Here is a 21,437-nt window from a genome sequence, read left to right as displayed (position 1 = left end):
TGCGTATGAAGTTGACAGTGATACGAATGTTTATCTTTCATATAATTTTTCTTCTCTGACAATCAATCGGTGATGAAAGCCTTACTGGTTTAGTTTTTGAGGAATGTAATGTCAAACTCACATTAGCTTGGTGGTGAGTGGGGTAAAGATACCCCACTCACAGTATAGGCTGACATTTTTGCTCCCCTCTAAGCGAGCTAAAATGATATATCAGTAAAATTGACACATTTCCCATTAATTCAGGATGTTTCCTAGCAATGGAAATTATCAGAATGTATTTAGGACGAAGGTCAGTGAAAATACTTTACCCCAGCTTAGGGGTAAACTGAGACAGACCTGAGAAATCAAGGGGGTAAAGTGAACCACTTACTTTTTCCACTCTGAAACTACCATAACAACACACGTTGTAACAGTCAGAATCCTGACAGCTAGTTTGACAACCACACATTCCAGAACTAATGTCGGACTAGTAACAGAATCATGGGGATTGGTCAATTAAGCACTTCCCCCCCCCCCCCTAAATACTTGAAAGTAACTCTGAACAAAATCAAATACAACATAATATAATTCAAAATGTTTTGATTAACATTCAAATGACAGATAGAACCAGTTAGACTAGAACACAGTCTGGGGGTCAGAACACAAGACCCTTAGAGCCAGCTGGGGTGTCAGAGCAAAGGACAATCAGAACCAGCTAGAACAGCCTGGGACTCAGAACACAGGACTAGACCCACCTGGATTAGAACATACAGGACATACTCTACAACTAGGCCTACTCTACATTACAGCCCTGAAGGTTACAGGGAAAGATGAGGAGTTGCTCTCTACGTATGGCTCCTCCAGGCCTTTTAGGTTGAGGCAGCTTCTTCACCACATCACTTTTAGGAACATGTGCCCCAGGTTGTCTTCCTGGTGTATTGCCTTGGCATGATGGCTTTTCTACAATGTTTATGACATTAAAATTAAAACATATAATGGAATATTACATTCAAATATGTTTAAGACTAAATTTAACTTGTGCCTCATGTCTCACTTTACCCCACAGATTTGTCTCACTTTACCCCACTGCCACATTTTTAGAAAAAACGATCTCTCTTAGCAATTCAGGATAATCTTCAGCTAGCATCATCACATGGTTTTATATGTTGGTAGTTCATCAACATGTGTGATATAGTTTTTCTACCTGAATCCATTTGCTTTGGCACAACAGTTGATTAAGTTGACAGCAAGAAAATTTACTTTTACATGCAAAAAAAATATTTTTGTGAAAAAAAAAACATGCTTGCCACAGCACCATGAGGTCCTCTCCTTCATGGCCAAGGGGAAATTGAAGGGGCTTGAAAACATAATGGTCATATGAGCACAAATGTGTTCTGTTGACTAGACACAGGGGGTGTCTCACATTACCCGATGTCTCACATTACCCCGTTCTCCCCTAGTGTGCTTAATGGGTACTTGAGCTTAATAGGTACGTTACCCTACTTAATCTGGCATCTTTACCTGAAGGACTACTGGTATATAGAGTTAGAAAAACAATAGAAAACCTTACAGAATTTGTAATGGTTTTAATGGTTATAATGGGAATTGTATTGGTTTTAAATTGTAATGAAACTGTAATGGTTCCTGTGGGTCTCTACTGGTAATTTGTTGCCTTCTATTGATGGCATGTTAAAACCATTAAATCCTAATGGAATATTGCCCACAACACACTAAAGGAGAAGGGTTGCCAGGTCTGTGTAACAAAACCAGCACAAAGGCCAATCGAAAATAGCCCAGTGACCATATAATATTAAAACTCAACATATGTTACTCCTGTACTCAAAAGACATATTTTACAGTCACTGTTATGCGTTATTTTGCCTTATAAACAATTATTGAAATTCACTAGTAGTAATCATAACTAGTAGTAAATCATAATTTGTTTCCATAAGGGAGCTAAAAAGGCCCCTTTCTCTTAAAATACATAATCTACTACAATATGGGGGGATAGCAGCAGGTTACAAGTAGCCCAATTCCGCAGGAAATCAACCAGTATACTGAAACCATTAGGTGATGGTTTTAATGGTTAACCCTTGATGGTTTGTAATGTTTTTTTTTTTTGGAAACCATTAGAACTTTTTTTCAGCAGGGAGGGCCAAAATCTTACAGGCATTAGGATATTGAGAATTAATATGCAATTTCTTGGTCTTTCTGTGTATTAAGGGCCGTGATAAATCACGTACTGACAATCCTAGACCTGGTAGACAGATCAAATGTTGGCAGGCATATAGACCTCCATATTGTGCCAAAGATCAACTTGAGTTTTGTGTTTTGCTATTTTATTGTGATGATGGAGAAGCACTTGTGCACCAGTGTGCTACATTTGACTAGAGCACAAAGGTATTTACTGTGAAGGGGACAATTGATATTTTTATTCCTTGCTGATTCCCCTTCAGGACGATTAAGAGAAGAGGCTTTTGATTGTAACACAGTATTTTTACCTTTTCAGGCGTTATGCCCATCTGTAAGACAAGGAAATTGAGAGGGTCTCTAACATCTGAAGATGAACGGTAGGTAACATTCAATCGTCTAATTCCCACTACATATTAACTCATACAGATGTTGTTACATACTGTAATCTGGACTAGAGCTAATCGTTTTGCATCAGGAAAACTCAGGAATTAAGCTATGCTAACACACACACACACACACACACACACACACACACACACACACACACACACACACACACACACACACACACACACACACACACACACACACACACACACACACACACACACACACACACACACACACACACACACACACACACACACACACACACACACACACACACACACACACACACACACACCACAATACCAATGGTTCTTTGTTTTTATTATGATACTTATGGTAAGCCTATTTGTAAGAACAGTGTAGTGAATTTAAAAAAAACAAAAAACAAGCAGGAGCACAATAAATGTAATAAAATAAAGTGCAATTTGCATTATTGATTTCTTGGTGGATTTGAGTAAAATACAGATAACACTACACTAAAATTGTGAGTTAGTTCTGTCAAGATGCATTCCTGCAACTTTATTTCCAACCACCAGAGGGGGGAAGAGCGCCAAGAGTTGTAGGACATCTCCCAGTATGTTTGCAGTGCTGAAATTACTGTATTTTTAACCACAAAGTTAAAATTGAACATAATTTAACCATTTTAAGTGTGATATATTATAATACGATAATATGATTAGCCTATATGTTTTGTAAAACAATGGATGGATGAATGACATGAACAGATTGTGGTTATAAATACTACGATGATCACAAAATTACTCACCTTTAACACCTTTTTTTCTGCATGTAATGGGAAAAATAGTTTGTACTGTTGACCATGCTTCTGACTCTTTCATCTCAATGAGTGTCCATGCAGATGGACATATTTCAAGCTATTAAGTGAATCTATGTAAATTCATATGTTCAGCTCTTCTTTAATCCACACAACTAGTCAGCTGGTCAAACTACTTTCTAGTGCCTTAAAGCAGTTCTTTCCTTGTTTGAAAAATGTCACATGTACAGAGCTACTGCAAAGTAGGACACTACACCACACACACACACACACACACACACACACACACACACACACACACACACACACACACACACACACACACACACACACACACACACACACACACACACACACACACACACACACACACACACACACACACACACACACACACAGAGAGATTTACACCTACACACATGAACACGCATTCCCTAGAGTCTGCCTGCCAAAGAGCTCTCCCTCAAGACTTGAGTATTTCATTAGTGAGATAAAACAGGGCTGAGTCCACTGAGGTTGCCAGTTTCACTGATGAGGAAAAGAGAAGCAAGGGAATCAGAAAGAGAGAGAGAGAGAGAAGAGAGAAAGAGCGAGAGGCAGAGAGGGGGTTGTGATAAACTCTGCTGTGAGCCCTCCTGTAAGCAGAGTGAGAGAGAGCAGGAGCAACAGCATAAGATCTGGAGAGGGTGAAAATACAACTGTGAGCAAGACCTACCACAAAGTCCACGCAGATCTTGCACTTTAAGGTGAGCGTGCATGTGTTTTTGTCACCCTGCAGAACTGGGCTGATGCATTTGGGTGCGATTGTCCCATCAAGTGCTTCACTTCTTTGAAGTTCCTCAGAGGGGGACAGATTTTTCCCTGCAAGAAAAAAAAGCCAATAGAAGGCCAAAGGCTACAAAAACTGGAGCATTTCCAACTTCCAATTCCCTCAGGACTTTTTTTTTCCCACCTAGGCTTCAAGAAGGAACCACATGTGAAGACTGATGGGGCTAGAGCTCAACATTGCTTACCAGAGAATCGGCTCCGCTGCATCACTGCAGAGACTCCACATCACAGTAGGAGTGAGACGGAGGTAAAGAACCAAAGAGAAAGTGAGAGGGAATCTAAGTAATCTCCATCCACTCCCCCCTCCCTACCTTGGGACCTTCTTCAGTTGCCCTCTGGTACCCCCCACGGGACAGGAAGCGTGAAAAATCTCACTAATGGGTTTATTTGCTGTCAGCTCAGCGACGACCTGTCATTTCCCAGGACCACTCCACACTTGATACATTTCATAGTCGAGTAAGCTTCGCTTTGTTTTTGCCAAAGGAGCTTGAGCCCCTGCCTCATACTGCTGGCTGTTGAGAAGATCAAGACTAGGCTGAGGTATCAGGTGGACTGGACAAGTCCCTTAATCACTTTGCCTGTCTATTACAGTATTTTTCTTCCAGTGAGGTCAAGCGTGTGGGACATCTTGCTGCCGTTCTTATATTTCTCGAAGTTGAGAACTTCCCGCAAAGAGAGACACTGTGAGAGAATCTGCTTCCAACCACGGTCTCCTGGCTGGTGGGCTGAAGATGCGTTGCTGGCTGCTAGCTGTGGTGACGGCAGTGCTCTGGAGCCAGTGCATCCTTCTAGGGTGGGCCGAGGGCAGGAAGGTGCGTAAGAAGCTGAAGGAGCTCGCTCCGCAGCACACCGAAGCATTCAACACCACTCTTTCCAACAGCGAGGAGCTGGATGGCAGCACGAAGGTAGATATCGTATGGTACTTTCTTTACTTTCCTTATATATTTAAGCTCTGTACATTTTCCAGCTCTGCACATGGACATTCCTGTTACTCCATATGTGAGGTCACTGTCAGATACAAAGGATTGTCAAAAATGTGCCTTTAGGCCCCTGAGCAGGTTATTACTGAGGCAGCATCCTCAAAATTGCACATTTTTATCTTATCTACCCCTTAAAGGTGCTTATTATTACCTTAAGGCTATATATTAGTATCTTAAATTACTAATATGTAGTCAACAGTGCACTTATATGAACAAGACAACGGTAAAAAAATGTACAAATTTATTTCTGACAGGGTGTCATATGGCAATTTATTCTTTGTTTTTAATAATGTGTGTTCGATGTGTCTTAATTTTACTAACAAACATCTGATATTTCAGCAATCAGTCAGTTTGAAGGCTGTGAAAACACACAGACAGTTGACGTCACTGTTACTAGTGATTTAAATGTCTTGGGGCTCTATTTTATTAAGAAATCTTACCCTTACTGGTTGGTGTACAGTAAGTAAAGTCACATGAAAAAATATAGAAGGCTTTTACTTTGGCATCAACATATGCATTTCTAAAAAGAGATATATCGTGTATATACACTACCATCCAAAAATGTGGAGTCATTAAGATTTGTTTTCATTAAATTGATCAAAAGTAACAGTAAAGACATTTATAATGTCACAAAAGATTTTTTTTTTTCAAATAAACACTGTTCTATTCATCAAAAAATGATCACAGTTTCCAAAAAACATTAAACATTGCAACTGTTTACATTATTGATAATAATAAGAAATCAACATATTAGATTGATTTCTGAAGGATCATGTGACACTGAAGACTGGAGTAATGATGCAAAAAAATTCAGCTTGGACATCAAGTAAATAAATGAATACATTTTAAAATATATTAAAATAGAAAACAGTTATTTTATATTCCACAATATTACTGTTTTTACAAGAGAAAATTTTACCAACCCCAAACTGTTGAACAGAAGTGTGTATGTATGTAATAATGGAGTATATATTATTTATTTATAGTTGGCTCAACACGAATCCCAAGGAGTGCACAGTGTGATAAAATATATACCTTAAATCCACTTTAAGTTATTTGGGTAAAAACATCTGCCAAATGTGTGAATGTTATGCATTTTAGCAACCAATCATTCCTCACAATGTGTCAAAATCACCCTGTAACAGCTAGGCAGAGAAAATACCTCAGAATGATGTGTATTAATATGCTCTGTTAAATATGTCAGCACACTCATCAGAAAGCAAAGCCGATGCATTTGGCAGTCACAGTTGTCTCTCATCATACTTTGTATATGCGCCTGAGCAGAAGTCGTTGAATGCTTTACAAACTATTTGAACAAGCTTACAGCGAGCTCATCCAAAGCCCTTGATGGAGATGCTACAACCATTTCTGGTTAGCTTGGCACAGACTCAAACATGTATGTTTCTAGAGAGCTAGAGTCCTTGACAGCTCTAATTCTCTAGAGCAGCTCAACAGAGTGAGATTCAGTGTGAAACATAGAGCAGTATTGCAGGTGTGTGCCATTTAGGAGTCTAAGAACAAGCTCTAATGTGTGAAATGGATGATTTAGGCTTGAGTTATGTCAAGAATGCACATTCAGAAGGTCTGATGAGAGCATCGATTAGTCCTCTCGGTAGGGGTTCTCTACCAGAGCCCGCCACCAGAATGTGAAGGAGGGCTTGTTTGTTATTTGAGACTTGTGGTGTCAGTAGGTTACGGATGATGATAACGGTAGGCAGGGACTCATTACCATTCATTTCCATGTGCATAAACCTTGGAAAATATCATATTGTGCTGTCTGTAGCTGAAATATCGTGCATAAGTGCGTTGACATTTTCTGGCTCCACCAAGGCCAACGTATTGCTATTCCAACCCTGTATTTGTTTATTGCTCTGGTATTGTTTAGATATCAGGGTTTCCATCGGAAAATTAGCTCCTGTCTCAGGCCACCCATAGAGTTGGCATTCTCAAATAACTCTACGCTACCCCTGTGCCAACCGCTCACCATAACTACTGTGCTTCAGTGATCTTGTTGACAAGGGTTATTGTCTTATTGAGTTTTTACACATCGCTGAAGTATGTTGTGACATTCTGGTTGCGTCTTATACCCATACTACTGTGTGTTCATTTTGACATTAATATTGAGGTATTTCCAAAAAGAGATCGTGCATGTAGGTGTACTGTTCAAGACTTTTTCAAGACTTTACTGAAATGTGTCAGTAAAGACATTTATAATGTTACAAAAGAATTCCATTTCAAAGTCCCCTGTAAAAGAGGCCTGTTGACCTTGAGTCAACCTCATGATGCTGTACCTTCAGCGTGTCTCCTTCGCTACCTCCTCGACCTTATCTTCTTCTTCCTCCTCTTCGTGGCCCAGCACAGGCAGGCTGCCATGATGTAATTCCTGTGAAGGTTAGGTGGAGAGATATTTAAAGACCCTTGGCAGAGCTCTTTCCCAGCCCATTGATTCTGTCATTCACAGGCCAGGCTGACTCCGCTGTGTCTGGGACATCCGATAGGGGCGGTGCGGCCCCCTGAAAAAACTGGGGCAGCAGGCCGCATAAGCCCCTCACAAAGACTCACAGAAAGGGTCCTGAAAGAGGACACCTCGAGAAGGATTAGTCACTCTCCCTCCCCTTGCTTACATTCTTTTCATCTTGTCCCATACAATCAGAGAGTAATGACATAATCACTCTAAAACCCAGTGTTTTGCCAGATTTGTCACTGCCAGAAAGCGTCAGTCGGGCTGGGGTCCAATGCCGGGTGACATTCATTGAGATGGAGATCATCTTTACAGGTATAGGTGGGATTATTCATGTGGTTATTCTCCAACTTCACCAATATATGCAATAGGCCTTGCTTGCTGGTAATCTCACCAAAAGACCTAAAGAGTAGGTCTACATGTATAGAAATATTGTTTTTGTTTGTTTTTTATTAATTGCAATTCATTTGAATAATCCCAGTATTGATCTGCTTCATGAAAATGTATTTGTATAGCACTTCACATCCTGTAGATCACTGCATTCTATTGAATTACTCACTTCATTGCATTGTTCGGGCCATGTTGTTAATTTTTAGGGTGTTTCCTGCACCGTTTCTCATTTACATATACATTAATCTAATTGCGAGCTTGTGAATCTGAATCAGATCCAATCGGGAATCGATACCCAGCCCTACAAAAGAGTGAACTGTGAAGGGTGAGAGTGAGTTGCTGTTTTGGTTTTGTAAATAAGAAGTTCTTTAATATTGAAAATAACTTTGTGAATAATGGCAGAGAATAGAAATATTGTAATAAAGGTCTGATATTTACTTGAACACTGGGCTTTTTGAGGCCATTGGGACATTCACATAAAGACACTGAGTCCAGGGAACAAAACTTATAGACACAACTTTGCTAGTAACACTTCGTATGAACATCTCAAACAGTTTTATGTCAGCTAATATTGAAATATTATGTATCAAATAGCTATATATGTGAGATGTAATCTTACAATTAGTTCAAAATGACTTGTGTGCTTTCACAGTCGCAAAACCACAAGAGTTCTTTGCCATCCTGGAGCCTGCAGCATTAAGGCACATCGATGTTGGTGTTTGTCTGAAGCATTTCTCAGCTGTCCATTTGACCTACCACAGATAAGAAGGGAAATGAGCACTAGCGCAAACTAGCTCAATGTTATAATTTGCACACAAAGCAGGTGTGAGGCTGCAATCAGACTCTCTTCAACTCTTTGACTTTTTTATGGCGAGAGGAGGGCAGGATAATTCCTCAGTAGATCTCATAATAAGTCTTGTGGCTCTCTCTCTCCCCTCACATGTCTTCACTAGCCAGGAATGCTCACTTGATATACATATAAATATCTAAACAATGTTTACCCCGCTACGATGGCATGGAACAGCGAGAATCATTAAAACAACACAGAGCCTCATTACTTTGCTTACGTGTTAGTTTCGTGAAGTTACGAGTGTATTCTGACAAATACATGTTGTTGTGCTTGGTACGAGTGAAGATAGAGAGTAAATTGGAATCAGACGTCTTTGATGTCACTGTTTAATGACCTGTGGGTCTATAATGGGCACATTTCCAGCGTTCCCCCCTGAGTAATAACAAAGCGGTTAACTGCCTGTTTCACTGCTCACGTAAGAATGTGATGAAAGAAGCTTTATGGTAACTGCCAAACAAATATTCAACATACATGCGAAAGAAAAACTCTATCTGTTGAGCATTTGGAGTGTATTAGTTATCAGACCTTGTCCACAGGGAAGGAATTACAGAATAATGAGGCCTCGGTAATGAAATATACAGTGGTGCCGGGTCTGTTACCTGTTAAATGATGGCCTTTGAAGCTTTCTGCTGCTTGATATCCAGCCAAATAATAATTTCTCTCTCGTATCACTATGTTCTGAGTTCCAAAGCAGTAATGACTTGGTACCAAAAGAAACTGTAATTGCAGGTAAGAATCTGAGGTGTGGTGTGAATACGTCCATATAATCAAACCCATAAATCTGTGTACGACCCATAAAGCTGTGTTTTGCAACATGCCATCATCGCATTTTGTTCTCTCGCACACATACCATGTTCATGAGGAGTGACTATTGAAAAGTAATATTCTTAGACAGCGATATTTGGTGTCTTTTAGGGCTCTCTTTTGTCAGTAAGGGTATATACGAGAAATGGTGTGTGAATTGGGAAATAATGGGTGCGTGAGATGTGAATGCATGCAGATCTTTCAATACGGTAAGGGGGATCCTTCCCCAAAGGCATGGGATGGGTAAAATCATCGAACCATGCATGGATGAACGCACAGAAAGTGATGATACACCCTTCTAGTAACAACAAGGACTTTGGGAAAGCCCTCAGTCACTGTTTCTCACTGTAAAGCTCCTGTTTTTGCCAACTATTTCTGATGTGTTTGTATTGCATGCTGAATTTATTTTGCTATGTCAACAAGTGTGATTTTAAAGGGAACGGCTATTGCATCTTTGCAGTGTTGACAATAGTTTCAGTCTCGAAGAGCATATGACTTTTGTTAATGTACGTTTTTTTTAGTTTTTAGTAATTTTACAACATTTAAATTAGAGGGTGATGACCTTTACAAACTTTTTCATTGAGACAGAAATAGACCCAATGGTATGGTTATTTAACTTCATACTTGTCTGTGTGTTACTGCAATGTCTGGTAAAAACTGGACCTGAGGTGCAAAGATCAACAAACAGATTTTTTATTTCCATAAAATGTCACTAAACCTCATGCTAGAACAGACCTAGTTTTTAATGTCTGGACTATATACTTGTCACAGAGTTAATGTCAAGTAAAAACATTTTTGTGTCTTTTCGTACCTTCAAACTGTGTAATGAAATGGATATACAGCCTAGATGAGGTTACAAGGTTTTTCACAATTAAACACTGCTGCATAATTGTTGATTGTGGCCTCAAGGCAGATTTTTATGGCCGTGTTTATGTTTGCTGTGGCGCGCTGCCATAAAAATAGTCTCTGACGTTTTCTTATTTTTTTTCTTTCTCTGAATGTTAAATAAATAGTGAGCACTAAGACTTGTGGAGAAATGGTGCATTGTTAATCAAGTTAATTTTTTGAAAACAGTTTAAATCTAAAAATAAGTAGGCTTATTAGGTAGCTTTTCCCTAGTGGAAATGCATTTATTTAAGTATACTGGGAATGCATTAACATATATATATAATTATATATATATATATATATATATATATATATATATATATATATATATATATATATATATATATATATATATATATATATATATATATATATAACATATATATTTAATTTTTCAGACTTTAAAGGGTTAGTTCACCCAAAAATGAAAATAATGTAATTTATTAGCTCGTCCTCATGCCGTTCCACACCCGTACACATCCGTTCAGCCCATGTGAGTACATTGGTTCAATATTAATATTATAAAGTGACGATAATATTTTTGGTGCGCCAAAAAAACGAAATAACGACTTATATAGTGATAACTGATTTCAAAACACTGCTTCATGAAGCTTCGGAGTGTATCGAATCAGCGAGTCGATTCAGTGGTTCGGAGCGCCAAAGTCACGTAATTTCAGCAGAATCAGGATTCGACTCGCTGATTCGACACACTCCGAAGCTTCATGAAGCAGTGTTTTGAAATCGGTTATCACTATATAAGTCTTTTTTTTTTTTTTTTTTGCCGCACCAAAAATATTATCGTCGCTTTCTAACATTAATATTGAACCACTGTACTCACATGGGCTGATTTAAATATGTTTTTAGTACATTAATGGATCTTGAGAGTGTAAATTGCTTTGCTCCCTGTGGAGGCCTCACTGAGCCTTCGGATTTCCACAAAAATATCTTAATTTGTGTTCCGAAGATGAACAGAGGTCTTATGGGTGTGGAACGGCATGAGGGTGAGTAATACATTACATTATTTTCATTTTTGGGTGAACTAACCCTTTAAGTGTACCAATTCAGTATACCATTGCAGGGTATTTAGATTAAGATAATAATATATAAATGTATTTGTAGTATAGGCCTACTTAGCATAAAAGAAATGTATTTCAAATACATTTTAGGATATGAATTTTTCACTAGGGTTTGATATTTTGAAATTCCTTTACTGCCTAAATAAGGTTTAAAGTTTACTGAAATGCTTTTTTGATCATTATTCAGAAACAACTCTAAGCGCTTTGTTCTGGTAAACCAAAAAAATTGAAATTGCAGGTTGGCAAACAACCATTTGCAATTAAACAGAAGTTTGACACGCCACATAAAGAAATTACTTTGTAATTATAGGTTCCTGCTTGCACTTGTAGAAGAGTTAGCAGATACCTTTAAGATGCTTAGAAATTTGTGGCTGGTTAGTGAATACTGATTTTCACCTTAAAAGGGATAGTTCATCCAAAAATGAAAAATCTGTCATTTACTCACACTCATGTCATTCCAAACCTGTATGACTTACTTGTGCAGAACACAAAACAATATTTAAAAGCTTTCTCAGTGTCTTTTTTTCTTTTCCATATAATGAAAGTCAAAAAACAATGACTTGTTTCGGACTCCATTGAATTTCATGGTATGGACAAAAGCAGAAGCATTCTTCAAAATTAATTATTTAGTTTTTTCAACAGAAGAAAGGAAAGTTTGGAACGACATGAGGGTAAGTAAATGACATAATTTTCATTTTTGGGTGGACTTTTGAACAAATTAAATAAACATTTTATGCAGTGGTATACTGTTCATTTATTTATATGAAAATTAGTAGCTTTTAGTTTATTTAGTGGTTTTACTCATAGGACATTATTTTCTCAGCTTTCTTTCAGACTCATCAAAACCCTTTGATTGACTTTTTTTTTCAGTCTCTAATGGAGCATTTGGCAGCTTTGCTCCACAAAGCTCTGCTGTTTTAACAAACTCATCAGAGAAAAATCCTCCTTAGTGGTATGCTGAGATAATAACAGCTTGCCATGATCTGTCATGATCTGAAATACTTCAGCATATAGGGCTTTTCATACAAGCCATGCTACCGCTGTCAACCGAATCGACTGTGTACACAGCGTCCTGAAATATTGGAAAGTTTATCGCACTGAGCAAACCACTGCACATTCCATATCAGCCTAAAGTCTCTGTGAAAATGTTCCCTTGGATCCAAAAACAAAAACTTTTTCGGAGACTCTTAGCAGGGCTGGTCTTATATGTCGACAGTGACAGAATCATTGTTTTCTGACAGTCAGAGAATAGTTTATACTTTTTTGACTAGAGAACATGAGGGAACATGATAAAATTAGATTGCGCGGATATAGATGTGTCTCCACAAACTTCTACGACATTTCCAAGCAGCAACTTCAGGCAAGTTAATCCTTGTCTTGACAGAATTATGGATCCTCCCATGCTCCATCTGATCCAACTCTGATCATTCGAAGTGTTAATGGAAGTTCCTCGTATATTTTGAAGTGAAGGTGTTGACTCGTCCACCTTGCAAATCTTGTGGAAACTGGTTGTAATTCTCTTGGTGAGGCAGTGGATTCCCCTCAAGTTTTAAGTTAACTTCTGTGTTAGCATCTGTGGCTTATCCTGTGCTATTTGGCACAGGAAATGAAACAACTCAATGGACCCGCCAAAGTTGATATTGATTCTTAATAGAATCGTGTTGAATCAACAGTATTTAGGGGACTTCATGACCTGAGCATTTATTCTTTTTTGGTATTAGAATCCTGCGGATCCTTTTTTGGCACGGCTAGTCAGCTCTGTGCTGCTTTGACATACAGTAATGATACAGTCTGTATTCATAAAGCATTCCATAAAAGACAATGGAAAAGAAACAAATCACGTCTTCTCCCTGTGTTTGGGGAAGATCTGAGGGATTGCCTTTTGCTGAAACAGTATCTGTACGAATCTGTCTGTCTGTTGGCTGTCTTCAGGCTCCTAATTCACAACAATAACACTCAGACATCCAACATGCGAGAGGCTTGTGTGCTAGTTAAGTTGTTTATTTTGTCTCCTGTCATGAAAAATGAGGGAGAGAAAAAAAAAACTACGCCCAAGCAAAAATATGAGCTCCTCTCATTCCAGTGTGCATAAGAAAAACAAGGGGTTACTTTGTTACAGCTTAACGTGAGGCAAGTCTTTCTGTGAAGAGATGCAGCATGTTAGTTTAACAGATAAGTGATCCAGGTCTTGGTGCCAAACCTAAACAAATTCCATTTCAGACAGCTCACCTCTACAACTTGTCTCTATCTCAACCACAGTCATTTGAAGTTTAGGGAAGGGCTCAAGGAGATTCAATTCATATTTGTGGTTAGTGGGATTTATAAAGCCTCGCGTTTCATCTAAGCAAAAACATTGTCAGCTCTTCAGCATTGTCGGTGCTTAGTTGGTCATAAAGTAACAATTATGTGTATATAAATATTTATATTTCATATTATTTAAGATTTTGTTTGGTATTCTGGTGAAGTGTAAGTTAAATTATGGGATACTGTATTAAAATGTTATTCAATTAAAAGTCAAAGTATGTAGACAAAAACATACTTGAGCAAAAGTTTCACATTTCAAAGTAAAAAAGTAAACTTTTTTTCTTAGCTTTTGAAATCGATAGATACAGTGTCATGAACAAACAATGCAATGCACACATTTTTTTGTGTTTTGACTTTCTTGAAGGTCTTTAGGATACATCAGATATTATAGTTAAAGGTACACTATGTAACGTTTAAAAAACAAAACTGCATGCATTTTGCGGAAGAAAATTATTATTTTTTGATTATTTTATTTGGGTTTAAGAGATAAAACCAGTAGAGATGGATCTCAATCTTACTAGCTAAAGACGTTACTGTAGCTATACACATTAATAGATTTATTATTTTATTATTTTTTATATGCTTTAGACACAAAGAACAACTTCTCATTTGTGTATCAATGAGCCCTATTTTAATGATATGAGCACATGGTCTGAAGCACATGGCGCAGGTGCACTTAGGGCGTGTCCGAATCCACTTTGGCTAGTTTAACTACAGAAAAAACGGTTGGCGCACAAGGCGCATGTCCAAAAGGGTTGTACCTAGTCTCTTAATGAGTCATGGGTATGTTTTGGGCTTAACGTGCAATAAACCAATCAGAGTTTCATTTCCCATTCCCTTTAAAAGCCATTTGCGCTTGCACCATGGCAGATTCACTATTTACATGGCCGAATTTGTGAGTGGAAAGACTGAACGCTACTCCAGAGAGGAATCCTTTTATTGTTAATATTTAAAAATGTTTGTGTGCTGCTGCGCATCCCTGTGTGTGTAATAAGCAGTGTACACACGTTGTGCACCCCCCTATAGGCGCATATTACTAACGCGCTCTTAAATAACACAAAAAATACTGTGCTATTGATTTTAGACCAGGTTCTTGTTGGTCAATGGCGCAGTTGTTTTCAGTTGCCTTAAAATAGCAATTTTGCCAACAATGTGCATGAAAACACCTCATTTTCAGACCGGCACGCCCATGGGTGAACAGATGGGCACGAGTGCATTTGCTATTTAAACGTGGTGAAAATGATAACAACACTTGCCTGGCGTCGCATTGCGCTAGGTATATGATAGAGCCCAATGTCTGTATTGTGTGCATTGCATACAAAACTTCAATGTAGGAAACTTATCCAAGATATCAATATTTGTCAGTCATATGCTATTCAACATGCAGGATCACTGAATGAAACGGTGACGAAAAACACCATTAACTTAAACGAATGAAAGGTAATCATCAGCAATTATGTGATCTTATAAAAGAGCTGAACCGTCCAAAGAACCTGTTTGCGGAAATGCATTGATTGGACTTCTGATCAGAGGTGTCAAGTAACGAAGTACAAATACTTCGTTACCTTACTTAAGTAGAAATTTTGAGTATCTATACTTTACTGGAGTAATTATTTTTCAGCCTACTTTTTACTTCTACTCCTTACATTTTCAAGCAATTATCTGTACTTTCTACTCCTTACATTTTAAAAATAGCCTCGTTACTCCTATCTCGGCATGTTTTCATTCCGGCTTGTCATAAAATAAAAAAAACTATCCAGATAAATCGCGCCATCCGGACAGAGTGAATTTGATTGTGGTTGGATGAGAAGGATAAACACAAACCATTCCGACACCCTATTGGGTTGTAGGCTATCAATCACGCCTGCACCTGCACAAATCACACACCATGTTACCAGATAGGGCGGGTTCTCGCCGACGAGCACGTACTTTCAGCCAATCAGCGATCAGCAGGCAGACGTGCTCAGCCTCATTCATGACTTTAGCCGGGTTTTTAGCGCGATGACTCGTCGTAGCTGTACATTCCAGTGAATCAGTGATCGCTATGCCAGTGGCATAAATACACAGTAAGTTGTATCTACAGTAAAGAGTGGGAGAGTGACTCAACTCTCAAACGTGAATTACACCTGTGACTCGAAGACTCTTTATAAATATAACCGTGACTCCTGTCCATCATCATACACACACTTAGGACATCTGCAACTAGCAACCCCGACAGATGCTGAAAGATGTTAAAATCAACGACTAATCCGTTTTGACTGTGCTAAATGTGCATGTGCCATGTACTTCACGAAAGACATACTGTAGTTTTGTCAAAGCAAAGTGCAACACAAGGGTATGCGCATTGTTGTTATGTATTTGTTGACGGATTATTGTACAGTATAAATGAATTACGCATTTTGACATTGGTGTGTGCATTAACGTGTGAAATGCCTGTTAATTACATTGCTTTTTCCAATCTCTATATTGGGCACTTTTTGCGCGTAAATTGGCTTCTTACTGTTGACATTGAAAATCTTGTGTTTTTCTAAGGGATTGCGGTTTTGACAGTTTCTACCTGGACATATAGTCATTTTGAACCGTTTTACTGGGAATTTTTTTTTTTTTTTTTATCATCAATGTTATGCTTTAAGGAGATAAAATGGTAACTTACTTATCAACATTGATTGGTATGGCAATCAAATAATATCACATTATTTTGGCAGTTAAAGTTTTGGGGTTTTTTTTCTTAGAGTGACTAGTTGCCTATAAGTATTGTAAGAGGTGCAAACTTGTTATCAATAACCAGGCATGTTATCAATAACCATTTTTTAAAAAAAAATATAAATGTACATTTGGTGAGGTTTTTGGGCTGGAAATTGTTGACCCAATCTGGCCACACTGATCACACATTCAAAAAATGGTTATTGATAACATGCCTCTGAATTTTGACTTTTTGCACCTTTACAATATTTATAGGCAACTAGTCATCAAATCTTCCACTCCATGAAACACGTTAATGCTCAGTAGTACACATATGGTTCTTTAATGTATTTGCATTGTCCTAAAATGCGTTCATTTTCAATGGGAATATATGCGGCTGAAACGCGTTGCCAAGTGCATCTAAAAATGTTCAACATTAACTTTTTAATATAACATTATAGTCATTATGGCCTTCAGAAAAATGTTTTTTTGAGGAGGTGGGGTATGCACTGTGGCGCGGCCTAATCTTTTGTCCTTAAAGGGATACTTCACCCAAAAATGAAAATTCTGTCATCATTTACTCACCCTCAAGTTGTTCCAAACCTGTATGAGTTTTTGTTCTGAAGATATTTTGAAGAATGTTTGTAACCAAGCAGATAGAGCAACCATTGACTGCCATAGTAGGGGGAAAATGCTATGGCAGTCAATGGTTGCATATAATCTGCTTGTTACAAAAATTCTTCAATCTTCAGAACAAAGAAACTCATACAGGTTTGGAACAATTTGAGTAAATTATGACAGAATTTTAATTTTTGGGTGAACTACCCCTTTAATGGCATTTTTTCCCCTTACATTACTTTTACTTTTATACTTTAAGTAGTTTTGAAACCAGTTACTTTTACACTTTTACTTGAGTAAAAAGCTTGAGTTGATACTTCAACTTCTACAGAAGTCTTTTTAAACCCCAGTATCTATACTTCTACCTAAGTAATGAATGCGAATACTTTTGACACCTCTGCTTCTGATCATTATTAGCAAGCGAGAGCCAAAATTAATAATTAGCTCTGTTAAATAAAAAATTTATCGCACATCAAATTGAGAAATTTGCTGAGAAATTACTCCCAAAATATAATTTCATTATTGTGTAAAAAAATCCAATAGACATTACAAAAAGTAGCTCCAGAAAGAAATATTTTTGGGTGAACTATACCTTTAATGTTTGTTTTTATTACAGTTTTTCTCAGTCGCTTTGGTACATTTCTCAGATCAGAATTGAAATTCTCAAAACTACCTGTTCAATTCTCACATCATTGTGTCACTTGAGCACATCAAAAAAGCAGTTTCTCATTTCTTTGAACAAGTTGCAAATGCTTGTGTACATCCATGCAAATGATTATGTACAATTCTCTGCTGTTTCCTACATTATCAGTTGCTTATGTCATATTGATCAAAATGTATTATATTGGGTCTCTGTTGAATAGTCTCACCCCCCACAACATTTAGGCATTAGTTCATAGCATAAGTCTTTACATGCAAAATGGTTGAACAAGTTGTCGTAATATGTCAAGCATATTTCTATGCATTTCCGTTAGACGTTCATATTTCTACTTTTGTTTTTCAGTTTTTTTTCCTTTGTGCTATGCAGTGCTGTCTTTTTCTCTCTGTATCGCAATGACATGGTCTGTCAACAAATTACAGTACAAACAGTAAATGTGAATCTTGTCCAGTCTCTTACAATCAAACTCACACATACACTAAGGTGTAACCAACAATTTACAATAATTGTCATCAAAACTTTAGCCATAGTTTACATTAGAACATCCCTCCAGAGTACAGTTATTGACAACATGACTAAGCAATTTGACTGTCTAATCCGTACACAATGACACAAGGACTTGTCATTCTGATGGCACTGACATGTTCATTGACACAGATATTTACTTTTGAGAGATGAACTAAGGATTTTGAGCAAGAGACTGGCTTTTGCAGGTAATCCATGGTGTTTTGCTATTTGTACGAATTGTTTTGAGAAATGCACTTACTGTTTTGCAAATGTCGAGGATGATTCGAGAAATGTACCAAAGCGACTGAGAAAAACTGTAATATGGAAATATGAAATTATTTGTAATGCCAGTAGGTGGCTGTAAATGTCTAATTGAGTAAGTCATTGAGTCATTGAGTCATTCATTCGATTCGTCCAAAGGTTGATTCATTCAGGAGGAGTGAAGTAAATGGTTCTCTTAATGAAAATGATAAATGTAAATGGTTCTCTTTATGGTCCATTGAATCATTGGGTCACCTGATTCTTTCAAAACGCGGATTCAGAAATGAAACGCCACTGTGTATTGCTCTGAGTAGGAGACGAACAGTTCTGCTTTGTCTTAAAATAATTTTGTTGGCAAAACTGAGCAAAACAGACAATATTGTGTCTAAAACAACACAATATGAACGTATTTATTTTATTAAACTGTTGTATGAGATCAGTATTGCTTTTGCACTCGTGATATTCTGTACAGAAAAACAGAACTTGTGTTATATTGCACTTGTTACTCGTGTGATATTGCTTGTACTGTATATCATGATGTAAATGTGAGGGCGTTTTCACACTGGCAGTTTATTTCGACACGGGGCACAGTTTACATGATAAATTGGTAATGTGAAAGCTGTCATTCAAGCTCAGCTGAGCTCAGGGGAACTGAATTTGAGAATGCCTGAAGGAAGTGGTCTGAGTTTGATTGGCAAAAACTGTGCCGTGATTCTGGTGAATGAGAAAGCAACACGGACTCGGGTGCGCATGAAAAGTTATTTCAGATGACGATGTATTTAGTTCAATAAAACACATGTAAGGGATTATAGTGTTGATGATTTACCTTGGATAAGAGCGAGAGTGAGCCTGCAAGTGTATTCGCGCATAGCACTGGTGAAAACAATCGCGGGACCACAACAAACATTGTAAAAATGCTCTGAGAGTAAAACGGGCATTTTTGCACCATATCTTGAATTTTAGGAACATTCTAACTGCATTCTATAGGCTTCATCACAAAGCGAGTTGTTGCCCTGCATCATATTCTTCATCAATTAACTGTATGAAATTTTAGATTACCTACGTTGGTCTGGGTCGAGACAAGTGCGTTAAATGCGTTCTGACTCGCTTCACCTGCACCTCATCATCTTCTCACCTTTATATTCACCGTTCACCATCCACTCTTTGTCTGGTCTCGTCGCAGTCAACACTGCTCTACGTCAGTTCTTACCTCTCAACCTACCTGTGATCATCTCGTCTCGTCTCCTGTCTGCCTCGTCTTTCGTCTATGCTCTATTTTGAGATGCAACCACAGCTTTTCTCCACCGAACGGGCGTGTGTCGCCTTCATGATTTCCCTGCTCTCAGGACGAGCCCTTCAATGGGCACAATCCATCTGGCAATCCGACAAAGCCGGTCACAAGCTCATTGGCCACCTTTACCAGTCACTTCAAGGAAGTCTTCGGCCAAACAGCCTCAGTATTATCCGTCCATGATCAACTGTTCAACCTTCGCCATGGTAACTCTTCAATCAGTGCTTATTTCTTACAGTTCCGCACCTTAGCGGCTTCTAGTGGCTGGAACGAGAATGCTCTGCTAACTGCCTTACGCCAGGGTTTGAATCCTGAAGTGTGCCACCAGATGGTCATTTATGACAACACTGTCGGTCTGGCGAGTTTCATCCAGAAATCCATACGCTTATCTCAACATCTCTCACCCTGTGCTCTGGATCCGCCCGCTCCGCATCCTCCACCCACTGCTGCATCTGTCGCCCTTCCAGCACCTGAACCCATACAGGTAGACTCATCTGTCCTGGAACCCTGTGGCCACTGAAGCCTTCCAACACCTCAAAGATGCCTGTGCGACTGCTCCAATCCTGGTCCACCCCAATTCTGAACTCCCATTCGTGGTCGAAGTCGATGCATCTACTACCAGGGTTGGAGCGGTGCTATCCCAGCAGCAGGGTGAGCCTCCTCAACTCCCTCCATGCGCCTTCTGCTCCAAAGCGCTGTCCCGGCGGAACAGAAATACAACATTGGAAATCAGGAGTTTCTCGCAATCAAACTAGCTTCGGAGGAATGGACACCCACACTCCGGGCTCTGGACACCCAGGCAGCCAGCGAACCCTCTCGCTCCTACAAGATTGCTACTGGTGGCCCAACATGACCCAGGATATCTCCCGGTACGTCAAGGGGTGCTCAGTCTGTGCCACCTCCAACACTCCATGGAAGCTGCCAGAAGGAAAATAGGTACCTCTGTCAATACCCCAACGCCCCTGGTCTCATCTGGAGTGGATTTCATGACCAACCTTCCTCCATCAAACCATCACACATGTATATTCGTCATCGTTGACCCATTCTCCAAGCCCTGTAAACTGATCCCTGTCAAGGGCCTACCCACCGCATTCGAAGCTGCAGAACTCTTGTTTTACCAAGTATTCCGTCATTATGGCTTACCAGAAGACATCGTCTCAGACAGAGGTCCCCAGTTCATCTCCCGAGTGTAGAAGGCCTTCTTCCAACTCCAACTTCCAACAAGTCTATCTTCCGGTTACCATCCGGAAACCAACGGCCAGACTGAGTGCAAGATCCAGGAGATCAGGAGAGACCTGCGGTCATCCTGCCACCAGCACCAAGACAGCTGGAGCCGTTGCCTCCCCTGGGCGGAGTATGCCCAGAATTCCCTACAGCAGACCACCACTGGGCTTACTCCGATCCAGTGTATTCTCGGCTACAAACCTCTTTTCCCCTGGACGGAGGTTCCAGCTGTCAATCACTGGTTCAAGGAAAGCGAGAGGGTATGGGACTCAGCACAC

At 39.0% G+C, this 21,437-nt stretch overlaps 1 protein-coding gene across 1 annotated transcript in view; it reads left to right on the top strand.

Moving 5' to 3' along the window:
* Positions 1 to 4,896: 4,896 nt before the first annotated feature.
* Positions 4,897 to 21,437, top strand: part of c1qtnf12 (C1q and TNF related 12) — a gene marked incomplete at its 5' end in the record, with an annotated part of 31,164 nt that continues 14,623 nt past the window's right edge. Inside the window, 3 exons of the mRNA XM_079802039.1 lie at positions 4,897 to 5,070; positions 19,991 to 20,419; positions 21,129 to 21,419. Coding sequence (XP_079658165.1) covers positions 4,897 to 5,070; positions 19,991 to 20,419; positions 21,129 to 21,419 — 894 coding nt within the window. The remainder of the gene's footprint in view (positions 5,071 to 19,990; positions 20,420 to 21,128; positions 21,420 to 21,437) is intronic.

Source organism: Gobio gobio, assembly GCF_949357685.1.
Source record: "Gobio gobio genome assembly, chromosome: 21".
Lineage (NCBI taxonomy): Eukaryota > Metazoa > Chordata > Actinopteri > Cypriniformes > Gobionidae > Gobio > Gobio gobio.
This window is presented reverse-complemented; position numbering and strand designations above follow the sequence as displayed.